Raw genomic sequence first — 19,432 nt, forward strand, 5'->3', positions numbered from 1 at the left:
TTCTGAATTTGTGGACTCAGATATTTAATGCTTCCTTGTGGTCTCTGCAAAATGTCCTTTAGTATAGGATCATATTCAGCCAGTAATTCAATAATAGTCAGAAAATTGCCATTGTTTACCTCTCCTATTTTTTCTCTGTGGCCACGAAAAGCAAGGTTGGCCATAGCCATTGTTAATGTTACATTAACAATCCTATGTAAAACTTGTCTCCAAAACATGCTTTCTCTTCTTATGTTTTTCTCATTTTCCTCATCTATGGTTTTATTACGCCTCCAGTGATCATATACTATGCACGCCTCTGTGTGGGACTGACTATTTTCATGGATATGAATTTTGGCTGACAACCTTTGCCACTTTTGTATACCTTTTGCCCATGCTGGTTCATATCCCTGTTTACTGCGATCTGCAAACAACCAGCAAGGCTCACAATAAGCAGCATTAAGTTTTGGAGAATAACAAAGCCAGGTCACAGGTAATTGAAGTCCTGTTTTAGTGACTCTCTCATAAAAACTTTCTGAAAAACACCTTCCATCTTTTTCATCTCTAGGGAATGGCCCTTTAGGTCTGCATGATCCATTAGTAATAATAAATCGTTTAATATTTCCATCCTGAATGGTAATAGGATAATGACCTCTGTCTGTTATATGTTCCTCTGTCAGAACACTTTCAATAAAACTAGACTGTAGAGGTGACTCTGACACAGCCTGAATTTGGATCTGTTCCTCTTCTGTATGTGTGCTACAGCCTTCCTCTAAGCTTGTTACACTGTCCTGCATTGAACTCTGTACAATACTACCGGGACTCACATTTACATTTTCTATTGACAAATCTTGTTCGGTTGTACTGTGAGAGGAGGCGGCTGATGTACTTGCATCTCCAGGTGTTTTGAAGAAGCTACTTATTTTAGGAAGTTTGGCATATTTCTCTTCTTCTTCCCTCTTCTTTTTGCGTTTTTGAGCACCACTCATGTGATGGTGAGACATGATAGGTTTCGTAATAATAGTTCTGTGAAAAAATAAACACCTGTTCACACTGCATGAGAACTACACCTTTGTTATGATAATAACTTTATAACAAGCGCATACGTATAACCGAATAACCGAGGGATTGCGATGTTAGAAGTGGCCTCTATCTCCACCGCAGCGCCAAATAGACTCACTCAAAAAGGGGTGCGGCCTAACATTATACCACACACTGTAATGCCCATTGCACAATTTATCGAACTTTGTAATACCCATTACACATAAAGCCACATGCCGTAATGCCAATTACACATAAGGCCACACATGATGGCCATTACATACTATATAACACATACCATAATGCCCATTACATACTATATAACAAACCGTAATGCCCATTACATACCATATAACAAACCGTAATACCCATTACCCATAAAGCCACATGCCGTAATGCCAATTACACATACGGTCACACATGATACCCCCATTACATACAGTACTATTTAACACACCGTAATGCCCATTACACATCTGACACATAAGTGCCATGCTCATTGCTAGGAACTTCATGCTCAATGCCAAGGGGCATCATGCTCGTTGCCAAGGGGGACTGAAATAGTTTGTTGCAAAGGGGGACTGAAATAGCTTGTTGCCAAGGGGGACTGAAATAGCTTGTTGCCAAGGGGGACTGAAATAGCTTGTTGCCAAGGGGGACTGAAATTGCTTGTTGCCAAGGGGGACTGAAATTGCTTGTTGCCAAGGGGGACTGAAATTGCTTGTTGCCAAGGGGGACTGAAATTGCTTGTTGCCAAGGGGGACTGAAATTGCTTGTTGCCAAGGGGGACTGAAATTGCTTGTTGCCAAGGGGGACTGAAATTGCTTGTTGCCAAGGGGGACTGAAATTGCTTGTTGCCAAGGGGGACTGAAATTGCTGGTTGCCAAGGGGGACTGAAATTGCTTGTTGCCAAGGGGGACTGAAATTGCTTGTTGCCAAGGGGGACTGAAATTGCTTGTTGCCAAGGGGGACCCCCACCTGCTCCCTGCTCTGCCCGGCTGAGCTGCCCCTGTCCGCAGCTATTTTTAATTAAGTCTCCCACTGGACCGCTAGCCAATAGATGCTTGCGGTCCAGCAGCCATCAATGCTGCTTCTGATTGGCTGCTGGACCGCAAGTACTAATTGGCTAGCAGTCCAGCGGGAGACTTAATACCATGCAGAGCAGGGAGTGGGCCGGGCGGCATAGGTGCTGGTGGCTGCTCAAGCCAAAAATATAGGAAATGGCTTCATGGGGAAGGGACGTGGCCACAAAATAAGGCAAGCAATGTTCACTGGGTTTACTTAACCTTTTATGACCTCCCATGAGCCTTTGTCAGTGCATGGCCAGACACCAGGCAGGCACCCCAAGTAAATAAATGCTGACAAGCCTGACAGGACTGGAGTCAGTTCTGTTGTGGAACTACACGTCCCAGCATGCCCTGCCACAGATTTTAGATAATGGATTTCTAAAACTGTGACAGGGCATGCTGGGACGTGTAGTTCCACTGTAACAGTGGAACTACACATCCGAGCAGTTTTAGCAATTTGTCACATAATCTCAAAAGCCTGACAGGACTTGAGTCAGTGTTGTTGTGGAACTACATGTCCCAGCATGCCCTGCCACAGATTTTAGATAATGGATTTCTAAAACTGTGACAGGGCATGCTGGGACGTGTAGTTCCACTGTAACTACACATCCGAGCAGTTTTAGCAATTTGTCACATAATCTCAAAAGCCTGACAGGACTTGAGTCAGTGCTGTTGTGGAACTACACGTCCCAGCATGCCCTGCCACAGATTTTAGATAATGGATTTCTAAAACTGTGACAGGGCATGCTGGGACGTGTAGTTCCACTGTAACTACACATCCGAGCAGTTTTAGCAATTTGTCACATAATCTCAAAAGCCTGACAGGACTGGAGTCAGTGCTGTTGTGGAACTACACGTCCCAGCATGCCCTGCCACAGATTTTAGATAATGGATTTCTAAAACTGTGACAGGGCATGCTGGGACGTGTAGTTCCACTAACAGTGGAACTACACATCCCAGCAGTTTTAGCAATTTTCCCCATAATCTCAAAAGCCTGACAGACTGGACTCACTGTAGTCTGTCCGATATAGGGCGCCGGGCGGTCCTGCTCCTGAGTCCTGGCACAGCCTACACGTGCTGTGTGATGGCACGGAAGCGGTGGGAGAGGGAGGTTGGAGCCCGCGTGCGTCGCGCTGACGTCACGCGGCAAGGGCTCCCCTTCCTATTGGCTGCCTGCGGCTGGGGACGGGACACGGTGGCCGTATCTGAGCTGTGATTGGCTGCAGCGGCTCCGGAGCCGCTGCAGCCAATCACAGCTCAGATACGGCCAATAGGAAGGGGAGCCAATAGGAAGGGGAGCCCTTGCCGCGTGACGTCAGCGCGACGCACGCGGGCACGCAAAGCAGCACTGGGAACGGGTGCGTTCGCATCCCTCTTCCAGGCCAGTGGCGGGGGTTGGGCCCCCCTGGCTCAGGGGCCCGGTCGCATCTGCGACCGCTGCGACCCCTGAAGCTACGCCACTCATTATTGATACTTTTTTTTATGTGATAGGTGAAATTTAACATGGTTTGCCTGCTTGTGTCTTCTCCTAGCAGGAGCAACAGCTCAACAAATAATAGATACACCACTTACAAGGCAAACGGTACAAAATATAAACCTATTTCTATGAGCTTACAAATTCTAGGTGATACTGCGGAACATACTGTATATGGACAATAGCACCCATTGGGCCTGGTTCTAGGTATCACACAATGCCGATTTACGTTTGTTAATTAACTGTTTGCCCAGAAAGTACTGATAACCCATGTGGCACAACTTAAGCACTTCAGAGTGTATGCACCAGTGGACTTACTGTGGTAGTGTTTCCGATACAGGGCGCCGGGCGGCGGGCGGTCCTGCTTCTGACTCCCTAGCACACACTGCACAGCCTACACGTGCTGAAGTCACTCTGATGGCGCTGAAGCGGTGGGAGAGGGAGGGGGAGGTTGGAGCCCGCGTGCGTCGCGCTGACGTCACGCGGCAAGGGCTCCCCTTCCTATTGGCTGCCTGCGGCTGGGGACGGGACACGGTGGCCGTATCTGAGCTGCCAATCACAGCTCAGATACGGCCACCGTGTCCCGTCCCCAGCCGCAGGCAGCCAATAGGAAGGGGAGCCCTTGCCGCGTGACGTCAGCGCGACGCACGCCACGGGCACCCGAAAGGCAGCACTGGGAACGGATGCGTTCGCATCCCTCTTCCAGGCCAGTGGCGGGGGTTGGGCCCCCCTGGCTCAGGGGCCCGGTCGCATCTGCGACCGCTGCGACCCCTGAAGCTACGCCACTGCTGACAGACACTAGTTACTGACACAGACACCACTTAATGGCACATACAGACACATATTAACTGACACAGAATTACTGTACTTACACACACAACACAGACACCACTTACATTCACAAAAATACTTACTGACACAAACACCAATAAATTCAGATACTGCTTACTGACACACACACTTACTGACAGACACAGCTTACTGACACACACAACACAGATAAACTGAATGACACAATAATCACTTTCTAAAATAAAGGGAGAAGAGACCCAAGGGTCTCTTGTGTGCTGCATCTCACTGGTTATGTAGCATGCCTGCTGTGCTTCGATTTCCATGATAGTGACAACCTCAATGTACCTGGCTTTCCTCATAGACACTAACAGCAGCCTCCTCCCCCCAGGGCAGGCGACAGGGGGGGGTCAAGGGGGACACCTGTACCGGGCCCCAAGCTTGTGAGGGGCCCCAAAGTTCTGACAGGCTGTAAGCATAGCTGCGGCAGTGCAGTGCCTAGAAATGGTTTATAAAGGCACCCACCTGGATTCCTGTAAGGGTACTTACCCTGACACCCCTCCAGTATTAGTGAATATTAAGTGTGTCTTTTGTTATAATAAAAAAAACACATTCAATAAGCGGTATACTAAAAAATTTCTATTCAAGGGGGCGTGGTTAGGGGCCCCAGAGATATCAGTGTCCCGGGCCCCAAGATTTCTGTTGCCGGTCCTGCCTCCCCCAGACCCTTTCCCTCTTTCATCCAGCATCTGATTGTTGCAGGAATGATAAGCAATAACTGTGGACAGACCAGGGTGTGGACCTTTAGATGGAATGCAGAACTAGGCATCAGATGGGTCAAGGGGCCTCATGCAGGCTAGGGCAGAGTTTCAGAAAGGCTGTAGGGTGGCCAGGACTTCAGCTGCCCGGTTCAAGGTGGAGGCTATTTCTGGCAAGTGAGCTGAGGTGACAGGATTTTTTTTCCTGTCAACACTGGCTACACTGCATATGATCCTGCTGCAGCTCCATCCAGCTCATTGTTAATCCAGCCATATAGACTATGATTAAAATGCTTCTCAGAGTGTGATTAGCTGAAATTACATGGTATACACCTCTTAAGGCATCTTTAATGAGCTGCAGTATCCCATTGTTACTGCAGTTTTAAACTGCACCATCTTAATAAATAAGGTCGACATGAGTTTTTCAAATTTTTTGGTGTCTATGTCAACATATTTCAATACTAGCTGACCCGCCCGGCTTTGCCCGGGAAAACCTTGGGATTTTTTTATTTCCAAAATTGCTGAAAAATGTAATCTTAAGGGCCCTACATACGCAGAGATGTGTGCCAGAGATACATAACGGGAGATTCAGCACAAGAGATTTCACTCTTGTGGCTCATTTCAGATAATGAGCCACATACGGAGAGATTTGTGTCAGAGATTAATAATGGGAGGTTCAGCACGGGAGATTTCAAATCTGTAACACCATCAAACTGCACTGTGTATGTATATATATATATATATATATAAACAGTTCGCGATCTGGCACTCCCGGTAAGGCGGTCGATGGCCTGGGTGCCCCCGCAGTAGTATGCACACACAGAGGGATGACGGGTAGCTCCTAAGAGGGACACAGTCACCAGCGCGGCACTCCAGGACTTGTGATGCAAGCAAAATTTAATGTGCAACAGTTTCGGGGAAACAACTCCCCTTCCTCAGGCGGACAGCAATACAAAGAAACAATCATAGGGTCCTACCTTATAACAGTGTGTGTACTCTGAAGGCACCTCCTACCGCCGTGCGTGGCCGGTAGGCTGCGAGGAAGCGGGAGACGCCGTCTGTCGGATGCAGGGCGAACGCTGCTTCCGGGGTCTGACGTCATTCCGTCACGGCTTGCTAGCTGACGTCCGTTGCCAAGCATACAGCGTCGCCTAGGTGTTTACAAGCCGTCTCCAGGCAACCAGGCTCATTGTCACGGTGTAATTAAAAAGAATCTTTCTGCTAGCCTCTCTGAAGCACACAGGAGTCTCTTAGGAGATATATCTATTTTATTTTGGATGAAGATTCATCATCCAGGTTTTTAGGAAAAAAATCTTTTTAATTACGATTTAAAGGAGGCTGACAGGAATTCAAATACCTGCTACTCTATAGGCAAATTCACCCACTCCAATTTAAAGGAGACAGACAGGAATTCTAAGACCTGTTTCATTTTAGGCCACACTAATTGGCTTTATACAAACCTACCAGCGGATATAAATTTATATTCCCATCATAGGTCTTAAGAATATTATGCCTTACATTATTGATCTATTCCGGAAAATATTTGTGTAAGCGGAGAAAATATCCCACAGATTTCACAAATATCACGACCATAAGATTATTGTATTTCCCCTGATGAAGTCTCTGTGAGACGAAACGCGTTGGGTTTGTCTACAAGCGTTTTTACCCGATTATCCTGTGAAGAAAATAAACAAACAAAATATTGGAAAAGATCTCCTTTATTACTTCATTGGATACGGATTTTTGCAAATTTGTATTTGAATTCTGTCTTAGGCGCCATACCACTATTGGGTAAATATATATATATATATATATATATATATATATATAAATATAATATATATATATATATATATATATATATATATATATATATATATATATATATATACCATGACACCATAAAAACAGCCTTATGCTCAATGGGGGTTCAGTACTCGGGATCTATGTCCGAGCACACTGACATTGTTTTTATTATTATGATTGGAACACTGCCCCAAATTTATTGGTGCCAATGCAGGTACTTAGCAGGAGAACTTTGGGGGCACTGAGATTTCAGCAATGAACTCGGTCCGGGCAGCACAGGTCCGGGCAGCAGCAGCACTCATCATCCACGCTGCTGCTGCTGACTGCTCAGCTTATAGACGCGTCGCAGGTGGATGGTGTGTATCGGGTATCGGCAGAGGGGCTTCCGGATCAGGCGGCCAAGCAGCAGTGGATCCCGTCACTGCTGCAGAGGCATGGCTGCCAGACCGTGCTGGATGGCACCTGTGGCACAGGGTAAGCTCAGTTCGGCGGTTCGTTCGAGCGGAGCCCGGGGGAGCTTCAGTCAGTCAGAAGCCCCTGCTCATCTGCTCGCAGCCACACATGCAGGAGATGAGCAGGAGCTTTCTGAGCTACTGTTCTCAATTGTACAGCCGGTCCGTTCTGAATCTTGGCCAGATTCAGAACGGCGGGTGCGCGCATGTAAATCGCTGTGTGGGCTATATACACAGCGATTTACATGCATTTTCAGGTATTTTCTGAGCGGTTTAGTAAAATCGCTCAGAAAATGCCTTGAAATTGTGCTGTGTGTGGGGCCCATTACAGTATGCTGTGCCAAAGACCTAAGATTGTAATTTGTTATAGATTCCACCATAATGTTAGAATGTGTTTGCATTGATACTCAAAGACGGCAATGAAATCAGGTGTGGTGTTGCTGTTTGAAACACAACGCTCCTGAGTTGATAACTTGTATGTGTTGATGAATTCCACATCCACTCCTGAGATTTCGCACCTACTGTATTACATATCCTCCAAAATCTGAGGGTCAGAAATCGGTACAAAATCAGAAAGGGACGTGGCCACACCTCCATTTCTATACTTTCAATGGTACAGTTTCTAGGGTGTGTAATTACAGGCACTGAGTGCGTGGGGACTGGGGTGGGCGTTACTTACAGCGCCATAATTAATGAAAAATTTACCGCTCCCTGCCACTGCCGCTCCCCTCACCGATCCTGCCTGCAGCAGTCTCTGAGGTCTGGAGATCTGTAAAGCACATGCACTGGGCGTCTCTACCAAACAGTGGGGCAGCCCCTGAGTGTGGGAGCAGGTCTGCGGGCCTGGCCAAATGACATCATAATGCGACGCATGCTACCCGCACCACTGCAATGCATCACTGGGAATGGGTGCAATGGGTCAAATTCTTCCCTACACCTGCCGGGCCAATCCACCGATATCTGCAGATATATGCAACCAAGATCTCTGTATTATCTGATTATTATGTAGATATTTCTCACTCAGTGTGCAATTGCGAAACAAAATGTTTTTTTTTCCTAGCCAGAATTACCCCTCCCTTTTGGCACCTGAGTGACACACCTCTTAATGAGCAGCTTACCAACAAATGTGTTGTGTAGTACCTCAAACTCAGCTATTATAGTCCAGGTTTTCAGAAGTCCAGATGGTTAAATCTAATAATGTACTGTATCAAATAAATCACCTGCGCTGAAGCTTGGATACTGTAAGCTTAAATCCTGGACTGTAGATGTGTCACGTGGCATATATTATTAGGTTATGTTTCAGGACTTTAAGCTAACTGCCTGATTACAGTAATTTGTCCTGCATACCGTTTCAGAGCCATTCACACTACACACTGAAATGGCTCTGAAATGGGTAGGACACTGCTTTTAACCTGTTTTGAATTATTGTTTTTCTTAAAACGGTAAATTCAGACCAAACGGTAAATTCAGCTAGAACCATTTTAAACCCCTTAAAATTGGCAATATACCGTTTTTTAGCTGTAATGTGAAAGGGGTATAAGAGTAGTATGTATTAGATTAATAAAAGAAAAGTTACGAACTAATGTATAACATTTCATTTTATTTCAATTATGTATACATATTTACTAGGTAGGACTTGCAGGGGCAATTTCTACATTTTCTACCCAAATACCCTCCATTCAACTGTCAACACTGAATCAAGTAGTCAGGTGCTGCTCCCCAATAGGTATCACCCCTAGACACGTGCGTGCCTCACTTGTCTGATGAGAAATTCATCACTGCCATTCTGGTGATTTCCTATGAATATTTACCTCGACTAAACTTGGAAATTAAAGGTTTTTAAAATGTTACAATTTAACAATTGTGAACAACTTAGTTTATTGGCAGCTTTATTATAGCATAAAATTAGTGATTTGACACTTTGAGATTTGATATATTCAAATCATAAAAAGAAATACATTCACAGCATGTCGTTTGAAATGATTTTCTTTATTATGATATTACACGTGAAAAATAGTGTAAATGAAGGTACTTCTTTACTTTCACGGCGCCAGCATGGCGCCGCGCGTCAGAGTCCCCTTGCGGGGCTCGCTTCGCTCGCCCACGCTGCGGGCTCGGTGGCTCGCTACGCTCGCCACGCTAATTAAAATCAACTCCATGCCAACATGGATAGTGAAGGTATGACCTATCCATGTTGGCATGGCGTAAACTTTGTTTATTTTACTTAGTTTGTGGCGAGCGTAGCCCGGAAGTAGCGCGGCGCCATGCTGGCGCCGTGAAAGTAAAGAGGTACCTAAATTAACAACATTAATATTATACTTATTGACTTCAAACTCATTTTTTATTCATACAGCAGTCATTGCTAATGCAATTTAAATGATAATGATTTTCCATATGTTTATGATTATTATGTATTTACTATTTTGAAACAATTTGCTGCAATCTGTAGTTTGGTGTTAGTAGCAATTATGACCACTGGACTTAAGGCAGAGTAAGAACAGGCAAGTATAACTCTGACATCATTCAGATTCGGAGTTATGTTAAACAAAGAGTAAATCCACATAGAGTTATCTAATCCAAAAAGTACCACATAAAGGACAACCAACAGTATCACAGCTCTAGATGCCTTGTACTCAACTGATTTGATATGTCCCTTGTCTGAGCTCCGAATGCTCTTAATGGTTTGCTGGTGATGGAACAATACATTGACTATGTAGCTACTTGCTAAAGTCATCAGTGCCACTAACATGAAGTCTTTGATAACAAGAAGTATTCCATTCATGAGGTAGGAGACATAAGTCAAAAAGTCTGTTTTACAACTCCCCAGTTGTAATGTGTATGGTGAATTTGTTAAATTATTATTGGCATGGGCATAAATAACACTAGAGGGGTACAGCAATAAATTTATGAAAAAAATAACAATGATGATTGGCACCACATGTTCAGACATCTTTAACTTCAGATAATTCCAGATCTTTGATGAAGGAGCAATAAGGATGCACTGATGACAACTTAGTAAGCTGGTTATAGATATGGACATGGCTCTGCTCACTCTGTAGGTATAGACAATGAGTTTGCATTTAGCATCATCTAGTGAATTTTCTAATCCCATTGTGGACATGTACTGGGGAGTTAATCGAGCCAGGAGAACAAGAAGATTATAAAAGCCTAAAGTCATTAGTATGATATTAGTTGGAAGCATTTTCTTCTCCATAATCCTAATGAAGATAAATTTGAGCATGATATAGACATTGCCTGGAACTCCAATGACCACCAAAGGTATGAATTCAATGGCTCTGAGAAGTCTGATTTCCATGAGGCTATCTGAGTGAGAATCTGAAATAAAAAAATAGTTTTGTGTATTTTTATATATCTTTGGCTGTTTCATATTTTAAAAACGAGACCCAATGAAGTCTCAATATATGTAGAATGTTGTACATTGATTGGTGATCATTTTGTGGATATACTTTTTACTAACCATTGGCAATGATATGCTATTTGAAGGTTCTGTATATTGAGTTTATGAAGTAATTATCACTTACCTGTTATAATACCTGTCATCCAAGTAAAATAAGATTAGCTGAGGGCTGTTAAGCATGATGCTATATAAAAGCTTTAGATTATTTGGGGGTGTGCCCCTTTAGCAAAGTTATTTTAGTTGAATTGACTTTTGTTCAGCCTCTTTTCACTTGCAAGTATCACCCACCCAAAGCCTTAGTATGGGGCCTAGTTACCCAGCCTGGGATGGAGATAAAGTACCAACTAACCAGATCATAACAGTCAATTTCCAAGCACTGCCTGTATTATGGCAATAAATGGCTGGGACTATCTACATCTACTTTATTCCATCCAAGGTTTAGTAAATAGACACAAAATTTTTTTTTTAGTAATCTTTCTATTAAAACAAGGTACAACTAGGTGCGTCAGTGATATTAACTAGCAGCCAGAGATGGTGGTTGTGTGGAACTTACCCTTTTGAAAGAAGGCGGTTGTCCTACCAAAACATGGGGACAATAGACACTTCTCTGCGGAAACATGCCTGCTGTACAATAGTGAAGCAGTTGAGTACTTTGTAGCACATATTAAACCTATATAGAGGAGGGGGTTAGTCTCCCCATTTTGGATGGATCTTAATTGACTAGAGTTGGGTTTGATACAGTAGCATATTTTTTGCCACACTTTGATAACAATAAACTAATGGACTCATAACATTTTAAAAGTAATATTACTACTGCTACTACTAATGATAATAATAATAATAATAATAATAATAATAATAATAATAATAACAACAATAATTATATAGAATGTATTACACATTTAATATGAACTATTGACTAGAATCCAGACAGGTGCTCCTGTCTGGGTATTTATAACAACTTTAAATAACATTTAACAAGAAAACAACTTTTAATTAAATTACTTGAATTAAACATTAATAAAAGCTACTGAAGTCAATAAAATTGAATACATATATTTAGTACAATTAAACAGTTATACAATAAAATTTCTGATATGAAATAAAATAAATTTAGTAACTAATAATAAATAATATAAAATAATAAGTAAATAAAGCAAATAAAGGTATTATTGAAGTGCATTTGGAATTTAATAGTTGTCAAAAAATTAATGTATTTCAAAAACATCACAAAAATCTATATAAACTTCAGTAAAAATGTTCATCATTTAAAATATGTATCTCTAATTTTCTATTGGTAAAGTGACAATGGCCCTTATTCTGGTTGGTGCGGATATGTCCGCGTGCGTTCGTTCCGCCGATGTTTTGTGTCTGCGCATGTGCAGAGGCATATCTGCGCATGTGCGAAAGGGACATACGTCCAAATTCCACATGAATTGTTTGCACTACGAACAGGGGGAGGAGAGGGGCGTGAAGGGCTGTTTGGCCTCATTAACATATGCATACACCCCGCGTTTCATGGGCGTTCCCATGAAAACGCTGGGCGTATGTATGGTAATGCGGCCGTGACGCACGTGTAGGGGGCGGACATATGACATTGCCGGATGTCAGCTGCCCGCCCAGATCCCTGCTTTTGCACGGAGAAATGCCCGAGTGGTCTGAGCTCGCGGGAGGTACCTGACCACTCGGTCCTGCATCGAATGATGGGGGAAGTTCCCAGAGATGGAGGAGGTGTGTACATGAGAAATTCACTCGTGCTCCGTGCGGTCAGCGGCTTACCGCATTCGGACGGAGTGAGTGATCCGTACGGAAGGCAGGGTTTAGGACGCACAGACCAGAACAAGGCCCAATGAGATGAGGTTTTTTTTCCCATAAATTGTTCACATTTAATCATGTTTCTCATTTTTTAATTTTGCAGTTAAGTCTAAAGTTACTTCTTTATTATATTTCCTACAGGAAAATTTTACATTTCTTGAATTTAGAATATGATAATGATCTATAAATGTTGTATCATATTTATTTTGTTTAAATTGTATAAAATGCAATCTTATGGTATTTTCTTATAACTGTGTTTAAGGAAAAGTGATTTAGGTGAAATAATGTGTTAGACGCAGGACAAACATTTAGATAAACACTTTACAAACTAAAGATTTACTAATCATAAGAAACTTTATCAAATTACTATATCACATCTGAACTAAACATGATCAGAAGTGCATATTTTATTCTAACTGTGAATGCCTGTCTTCAACAACTACTGTAGCTGACCTCTTTCAGATGGGTACATACACTAAGTTCTATAACTTCCATTGCTCTGTACCACTTTACTGCAGGTTAGGGCAGTGGTAGCCAACTCAGTCCTCGAGAGCTACCAACAGTTACTGTTTTCCAGGTCTCCTCACAAGTGAAGTTATTAGCTCCACCTGTGGATCATTTATAATGTGTCAGTGAGTAATGAATACACCTGTGCCACAGCTAGGTGATCTAAAAAACTGTTGGTAGCATCTCGAGGACTGGAGTTGGCTACCCCTGGGTTAGAGACTGGGCCAAATGTAATAGGGTGTGAGAATCAAAAAGTGAGAAATTTTGGGAAAGTTTTCCCATATTTTTTAAAGCAGCAATCAATTACATGGCAACATTAACCTGATTTTTCTTTGTAAATGATTGCCGCTTTAAAAAAATAGGAAAATTCACCCAAAATCTCTCACTTTCGGATTCACACACTCTATTACATTTGGCCCACTGCTGTAAGTAGCTTAAAGCTACTAATTAAAAGTATAAGACTTAATACTGAAGGTGGGTTGCTGGGTCAAAGTGGAAATACTCAGAACCTTCAAAATGATAAACGAAAAAAATGGAGGGAAGCCAGTCATTAGTCTAAATCCTAAATAATTCAGCATTTTGTAAAATCAGCAGAGAGCACTGAACCTTTATGTGCATTTGACACATTTGATGTGTACACAGTTCCCTACGCTTTCTGTTTAGCACACTGAAGGTTGTGACCTTCATCACTTGGTTTTGGCATTTCATGAAAGTCCCTGCCCTTCAGCACAAACCAGCTGCAGTATATATTTATGAGTATTTTTTAAATTTGCATGCCAAGTGGCCAAGAGGGAAGGTAAAATGTAATATTTTAATGCAATTTGATTTATTGGCAACTTAATTATAGCATATAAATAGTGATTTGGCCCTTTTTGAAATTCAGAACCACCAAAATTAGGACCAAAAATTTACTAAGAGGGGAGTTTTATTGAAGATCCCCATAGCAACCAATCAATCAGATTCTACTTCTTATTTATTTCTTCTAGAAGATAATCAATAGAATCTGATTAGTTGCTATGGGCAACTCCCATTTTAGTAAATTTACCTCTAAATTTTGCCCAGTGTGTATGCAGAACGATTAAGTTAAAAAAAACACTGTATGAAAATTGCTCAATGCATACACACTGGGAGATTTTCACCTGGCCAAGTGATTTTCACGGAGGGGGTTTAAACCACAGTAGGATACTGAGGAAAGTGGTTCACTCGGCTGATAAAACAGTCCGATGGACAGCGGTGGCTGATGATGATGCAGGAATGCTCACTGCTCATTGCCCGGCTATACACACTGGTAGATTTTGAACTGAAAGTAGCTCAAAACACCAAAAGTAAGCTACTTTCAGCTCAAAATCGCCTAGTGTGTATGGGCCTTAAGTGTTCCACTGTAGAGATAAGATATCTGTGTATGGTGAACATGCTAAGATATCTTTGACAAGGACATTAACAACACTATGGATAAACACCAGATTCAAACTACTAATGTCTCTTCAGAAAGTACAGTATACAGTGGAATAGATGATACATGTACAGTATACAGTAGAATAGATGATACATGTACAGTATTGTATTCATTTTTCAGTAGTTATGAAATCTTAAACTCTTTTCTATTTCTTCTAAAGGTAAACATGGTAGAAACATTGCTGCTTTCATATACTATGAACCATACATATAGTATTCAAATGATCCTGTTTCAGGTAAAAGTAGCAAACAATAAAGTCATAAACATCAGACAATTGCTGTAATTGTTTCCCTTGTTAAATCGAAAATAGTACTTACCACTAACACCTTGTCTAGTTGGGATAGTAATGTGCTAACCTTTATCTATATTTATAATAATTTGCTATGTGACATCACACCCCCAGTGACTAATTAAGTAGCAGCAATTACCAAATTGTTTGCTGTGGCAATGCACCTTTCACCTTGCATCTTTGTAATCTGGCAACTTGCAATAGTCAATGTATCAGACTGCATGTTATTTGTGTGTTCTAGGGTGTGTCATCTATCTATCTATCTATCTATCTATCTATCTATCTATCTATCTATCTATCTATCTATCTATCTATCTATAGATCTATCTATCAAGCTAAAAGTCGGAATTGTGTAATGGAGGTATGGAAATTTCAATAGAAATATGGTGATGGAGTCAGAGCCAGCCCTAAACAACTTGTTGCCCTAGGCAAGCTTTGGCTGGTGCCCCCTAACAATGTTGCTATTTCTGCCTCTGCATCAGCACATCTCTCCCAGCACAGCAGCCATCACCCGGCAGCACAAATCACAGCAGCAGTCAGTAACACCTATCACCCCTTACCCATAGCAATCATCACATTGGTACCCTGTGCCAGCAAGAGAAATGGCACCCCCTTTTTTTCATGCTGTACATCATGCTGCAGTTGAGATGTGTGTGACGCGATGCTCGCATACGCCATTGTGCATGTGTATTGTAGTCATACTTACAGCCCATTAGGAAGCTATTACCCAGCACCCTGAGTTTTAGTGTCAGTAGGTACATAAATGGGCACCCTCGTTTGTGATGGAGCCACAATGAACGTGGCTATATCTGTATACACCCACACACATAGTGGGTGATTCAGACTAAAATTAGTATGTGCATGTTCAAAGCCCCAAAGTGAACGCATTCAGGGAGCATAACACTTGCTGGGATGTTCGCTCCAGGATGGGCGGGCAGGGTGCAGGCAAGGGGCTGGATGCAGGGGACTGCCCAGTGTATCATGAGCATGCCCAAAAAAACAGTGGGGAAGCCCATAAAAAATACTGGGCATATCCTGAGAAGACAGGCGTGACGATGCTTGCTTGGGGTGGTGGCTAACATCACACAATGTCACCGCCCGCCTCGAATTCTGCCATCTCGGGCCACTATAAAAGTAAGTGTGAGCTGACTTCTATAAGTGAAGAAGAGAAAAATCATTCAATGGTCAGCCGCATGTAAGCTAATGAGTATGCAAACCCATCTGCTCACATGCTAGGGAACGGGTTAGGCCGGCAGGAGGGGGGGGGGATGCTCGATGGGGCAGCACTCGGCTGCCAATATACGCAAACTATTGAATCAGGCCCATAGTGTTCTATATAAACACCACCTATTACACTCACCATACAGTACAGCATAGATTCCCAAACTGTGTGCCAAGGCACCCTGGGGTGCCTCAGGACACTTACAGGGGTGCCTTGGGTTGGTGGACCAGGATCAATTCATATTATTTATGTGCAATGTAACAGGCAAAAGCAGTGCTGGTGGCTGCCAATCATAATATATGTGGACAAACAGGAGAAAATCCTGCCCCTCACCAGATAACTGTGACATATACACACAATGTACTTACTTTTATATTTTTTCCTGAATTTCTCAATAAGAAACATTTGACCTAGGGGTGCCTTGAAAACATTTTGATGCTCTAGGGTGCCGTGATTCAAAAAAGTTTGGGAACCCCTGCAGTACAGTATCAATCTACAGTTTTCCCAAAGGCTCATATTGTAGCACATTGGTGCGGGGGCTTGATGTCACGGTTGGAAGGAGCTTGTTGCTGCGGGTGGGTGAGGCTAAGATTATCACACTCAGGGCTGTGGTAAGCACAAAACATATCATATCATATAATTTTACCAACTTATTGATCCCATTAAACAATGTTTCAAAAACAACACACTCTCACTGCCCCTTTCAACGTTATTTTGCTAACAGCTGCTGGTATTTAACTCAGCCACCACACTTACCTTCTTGTCTTCTAGTGGCCTGCTGCAGTTCACCTGCAGTCCTTCTTCTTCCATGGGGTGTAAGTGGTTTAGCGCTGTGTGACGTTATGACATCATGTATGGTGTACCACAATAAACAGAAAAACCTTTATTGCAATAGCCGCTGCCACCAGTACAATAAGTGTTGTGGCTCCTGGTTCCAGGGTGGACCCTGCAGTTTTGTGCACTGCTGATAATACCGGAGTAGACAATAGTCATACTTATGGCGGCCATACACTTGTGTGATCAGATGTGATGCGACATTGCAGTGCGATTTCCCATCGCATCTTAAGTGCTTTTTTCCATCACTCAATGTCACATGCCACCTGCAATGACACATCCAGTGCTTGAAGAGGGCTGGTGGGCATTGGTGTAGCAGAGCGGGGGGAAGGTGGGCAGGAGGGCTGGTGGGTGGTGTAGTCAGCAGCAGGCAGCAGAATTTGAAAATAAAAACATTTTAAAACACTAGACGGCCCCTTCCGCTACACCGACGCCCACCAGCCCTTTTGCCACCTGGCCCGCTGACTACCTCTGCCACAGATCACATTGCGAGTGATCACATGTGGTTAAAAACCATATGCAATCGTACATACAATGCACTTAATATTATGTGCAGCATATAATATCTATTGACGATACATTCGACCGATGGGCCCACGCATAGGGTCCGGTGACACATATACGAGGGCATGTGATTTTTTGCGGCGAGTTATCAAAATCACATGGATCATGTTCCATATTTCACACGTGTATGGGCACTATTAGGTTCGTCTGTGTACCTTTAGTCCTCCCCCTTTTGGAGTGATCTAACTTTTCTTCAGTGTTCTCCTTACTATTTTTTTCAAGAGACATATTGATATTATATCACTGCATATAGTAAAATATGTTTCTAACAATAGCAAAATGTTCTATATCTATCTGATCAGTATAATTCTACATTTACCTTTGGACATTTCAGTTTCATCTAATAGCAACTGTGTGAATGGTATTCCAAGTATAAATTGCAATTACAGTACTTGACATGTTGTAAATACTAGTTTTACAATGAAATTATTTTTATTTGAAGGCCTACTTAACACCATAATTGACATTTTCAGATAAGAAGCAATAATGGAAAACTACATTACAGTTGCGCTGTTAAAAAGTAATTTATTATATCCCCAATAAAACAGCTGAGGCTCTTCCCATACCCAAGTGTGGTTTCAGCCGCAAATCCATACAAAGCGGCTGTGCGAAAATATGCCATTGTCACAGCTGCTGGGATTATTATTGAGAAGCCCACTGGATCTGCCACTGTGTACGAAGACGGACATTGGTCAATAATTGAAATTCAGTGTAACTTACTGTATGATTACTCAGCTTGTCTGTCAGAAGTAATATCCAAAAGCAAATGCAGCAAAACAATGAGTGGTCACATCTGTTTATAAAGCTTCTGCCTCAATTGTAGCAACTTCATATAACATCAAGGATTAGCTTGAGCCAGACACTGCAAATCCGTGTGCCATACCACTGGTTCCTTCCAGTCCTACTATAGTGGTATGCATAACTCATTCTATTCTCATTATCTCACTCAGGCTGGTCATGGCTGTCCTGACAACTGTCTCCTACACCTGTAGCTGCCTCCACAACCAGGAGTCACAGTGGCACAAGATAAAGGGGGCTTTTTATGGTCTTGTTGGGGCAAATGCCCTAAGTGCTATAGACTACATTAGTTCCAGATAACAGATGTACAGTGTAAACAAACAAACAAAGTCTACAGTGTCTAGAAAGACACTCAATAGGTCTACCCCAAAAGGGTATACAGAAAACAGGAGAAAAAAGAAGTGTCTCGGTGTGGTGCACCTTTAAAGATTTTTACACATAAAAATTAACTTTTATTTCATGGTATAAAACAAGCGAAATATAAAAACACACAGGACAAGAACAACATAAATATGGTGTGTTTAAAAACGGTGGTTCACTTCTCTCAGCAAAGTGTCAAATTTATGATACACTGTCGACAGGTACTTTCCGTCGACACCTGTTTTATTTTATATAATTTGGATTAATTTCCATATACAGGTGTTTGATTCGGACTCCAGTATGGGGTGCGTGTCAACTTCTGTGAGGTATTGATATGCTAGGCACGAATTTTCTGCTAAATCAAGACAAAATTGAATGGCTGGTGTTCCCCAACCAAATTCAATGTTTTGTCACCCACTACAGATCATCACACTGAGTTATACTACAACAGTGTGTTTGCTATGAATTCTAGGTATTTATATAGTTTCTCTTAGGTGCGGCCGCACTTTATTAAGGAAATACCTAAAAGACATATAGTATTTCTGGATGGGTTTTAAGCTATATGCCAATACCATGTGCAGTTAAATTTTAATTGTCACCCAAAGTTATACATGAACCCTATTTGTCATGGACTATATCATATGCTGTTTGTTGTATATACACATTCGCTTAAATGATACATATGAAGTTTAAAGGGTCACCAGACTGAATGTCGACCTTTGTGTCCACACTTATATACTGGGTTCTCAATTTGCTTGTTTTTCTGCAGATGCAGTGTGTAAAGTCAGCGTTATCCGCATAGA

General features: G+C 42.3%; 1 protein-coding gene across 1 annotated transcript; it reads right to left on the reverse strand.

Moving 5' to 3' along the window:
- Positions 1-24: 24 nt before the first annotated feature.
- Positions 25-10,682, reverse strand: LOC146058439 (olfactory receptor class A-like protein 1). Its single transcript, XM_083170718.1, has 4 exons — positions 9,789-10,682; positions 9,521-9,606; positions 365-1,005; positions 25-56 (listed from the first exon to the last, which is right to left on the reverse strand). The coding sequence occupies exons 1-4, from the start codon at positions 10,680-10,682 to the stop codon at positions 25-27; spliced, it is 1,653 nt and encodes a 550-aa protein (XP_083026844.1).
- Positions 10,683-19,432: the final 8,750 nt, after the last annotated feature.

This window comes from Crinia signifera, chromosome 2, assembly GCF_055691185.1.
Source record: "Crinia signifera chromosome 2, ASM5569118v1, whole genome shotgun sequence".
In the NCBI taxonomy this organism is placed as follows: domain Eukaryota; kingdom Metazoa; phylum Chordata; class Amphibia; order Anura; family Myobatrachidae; genus Crinia; species Crinia signifera.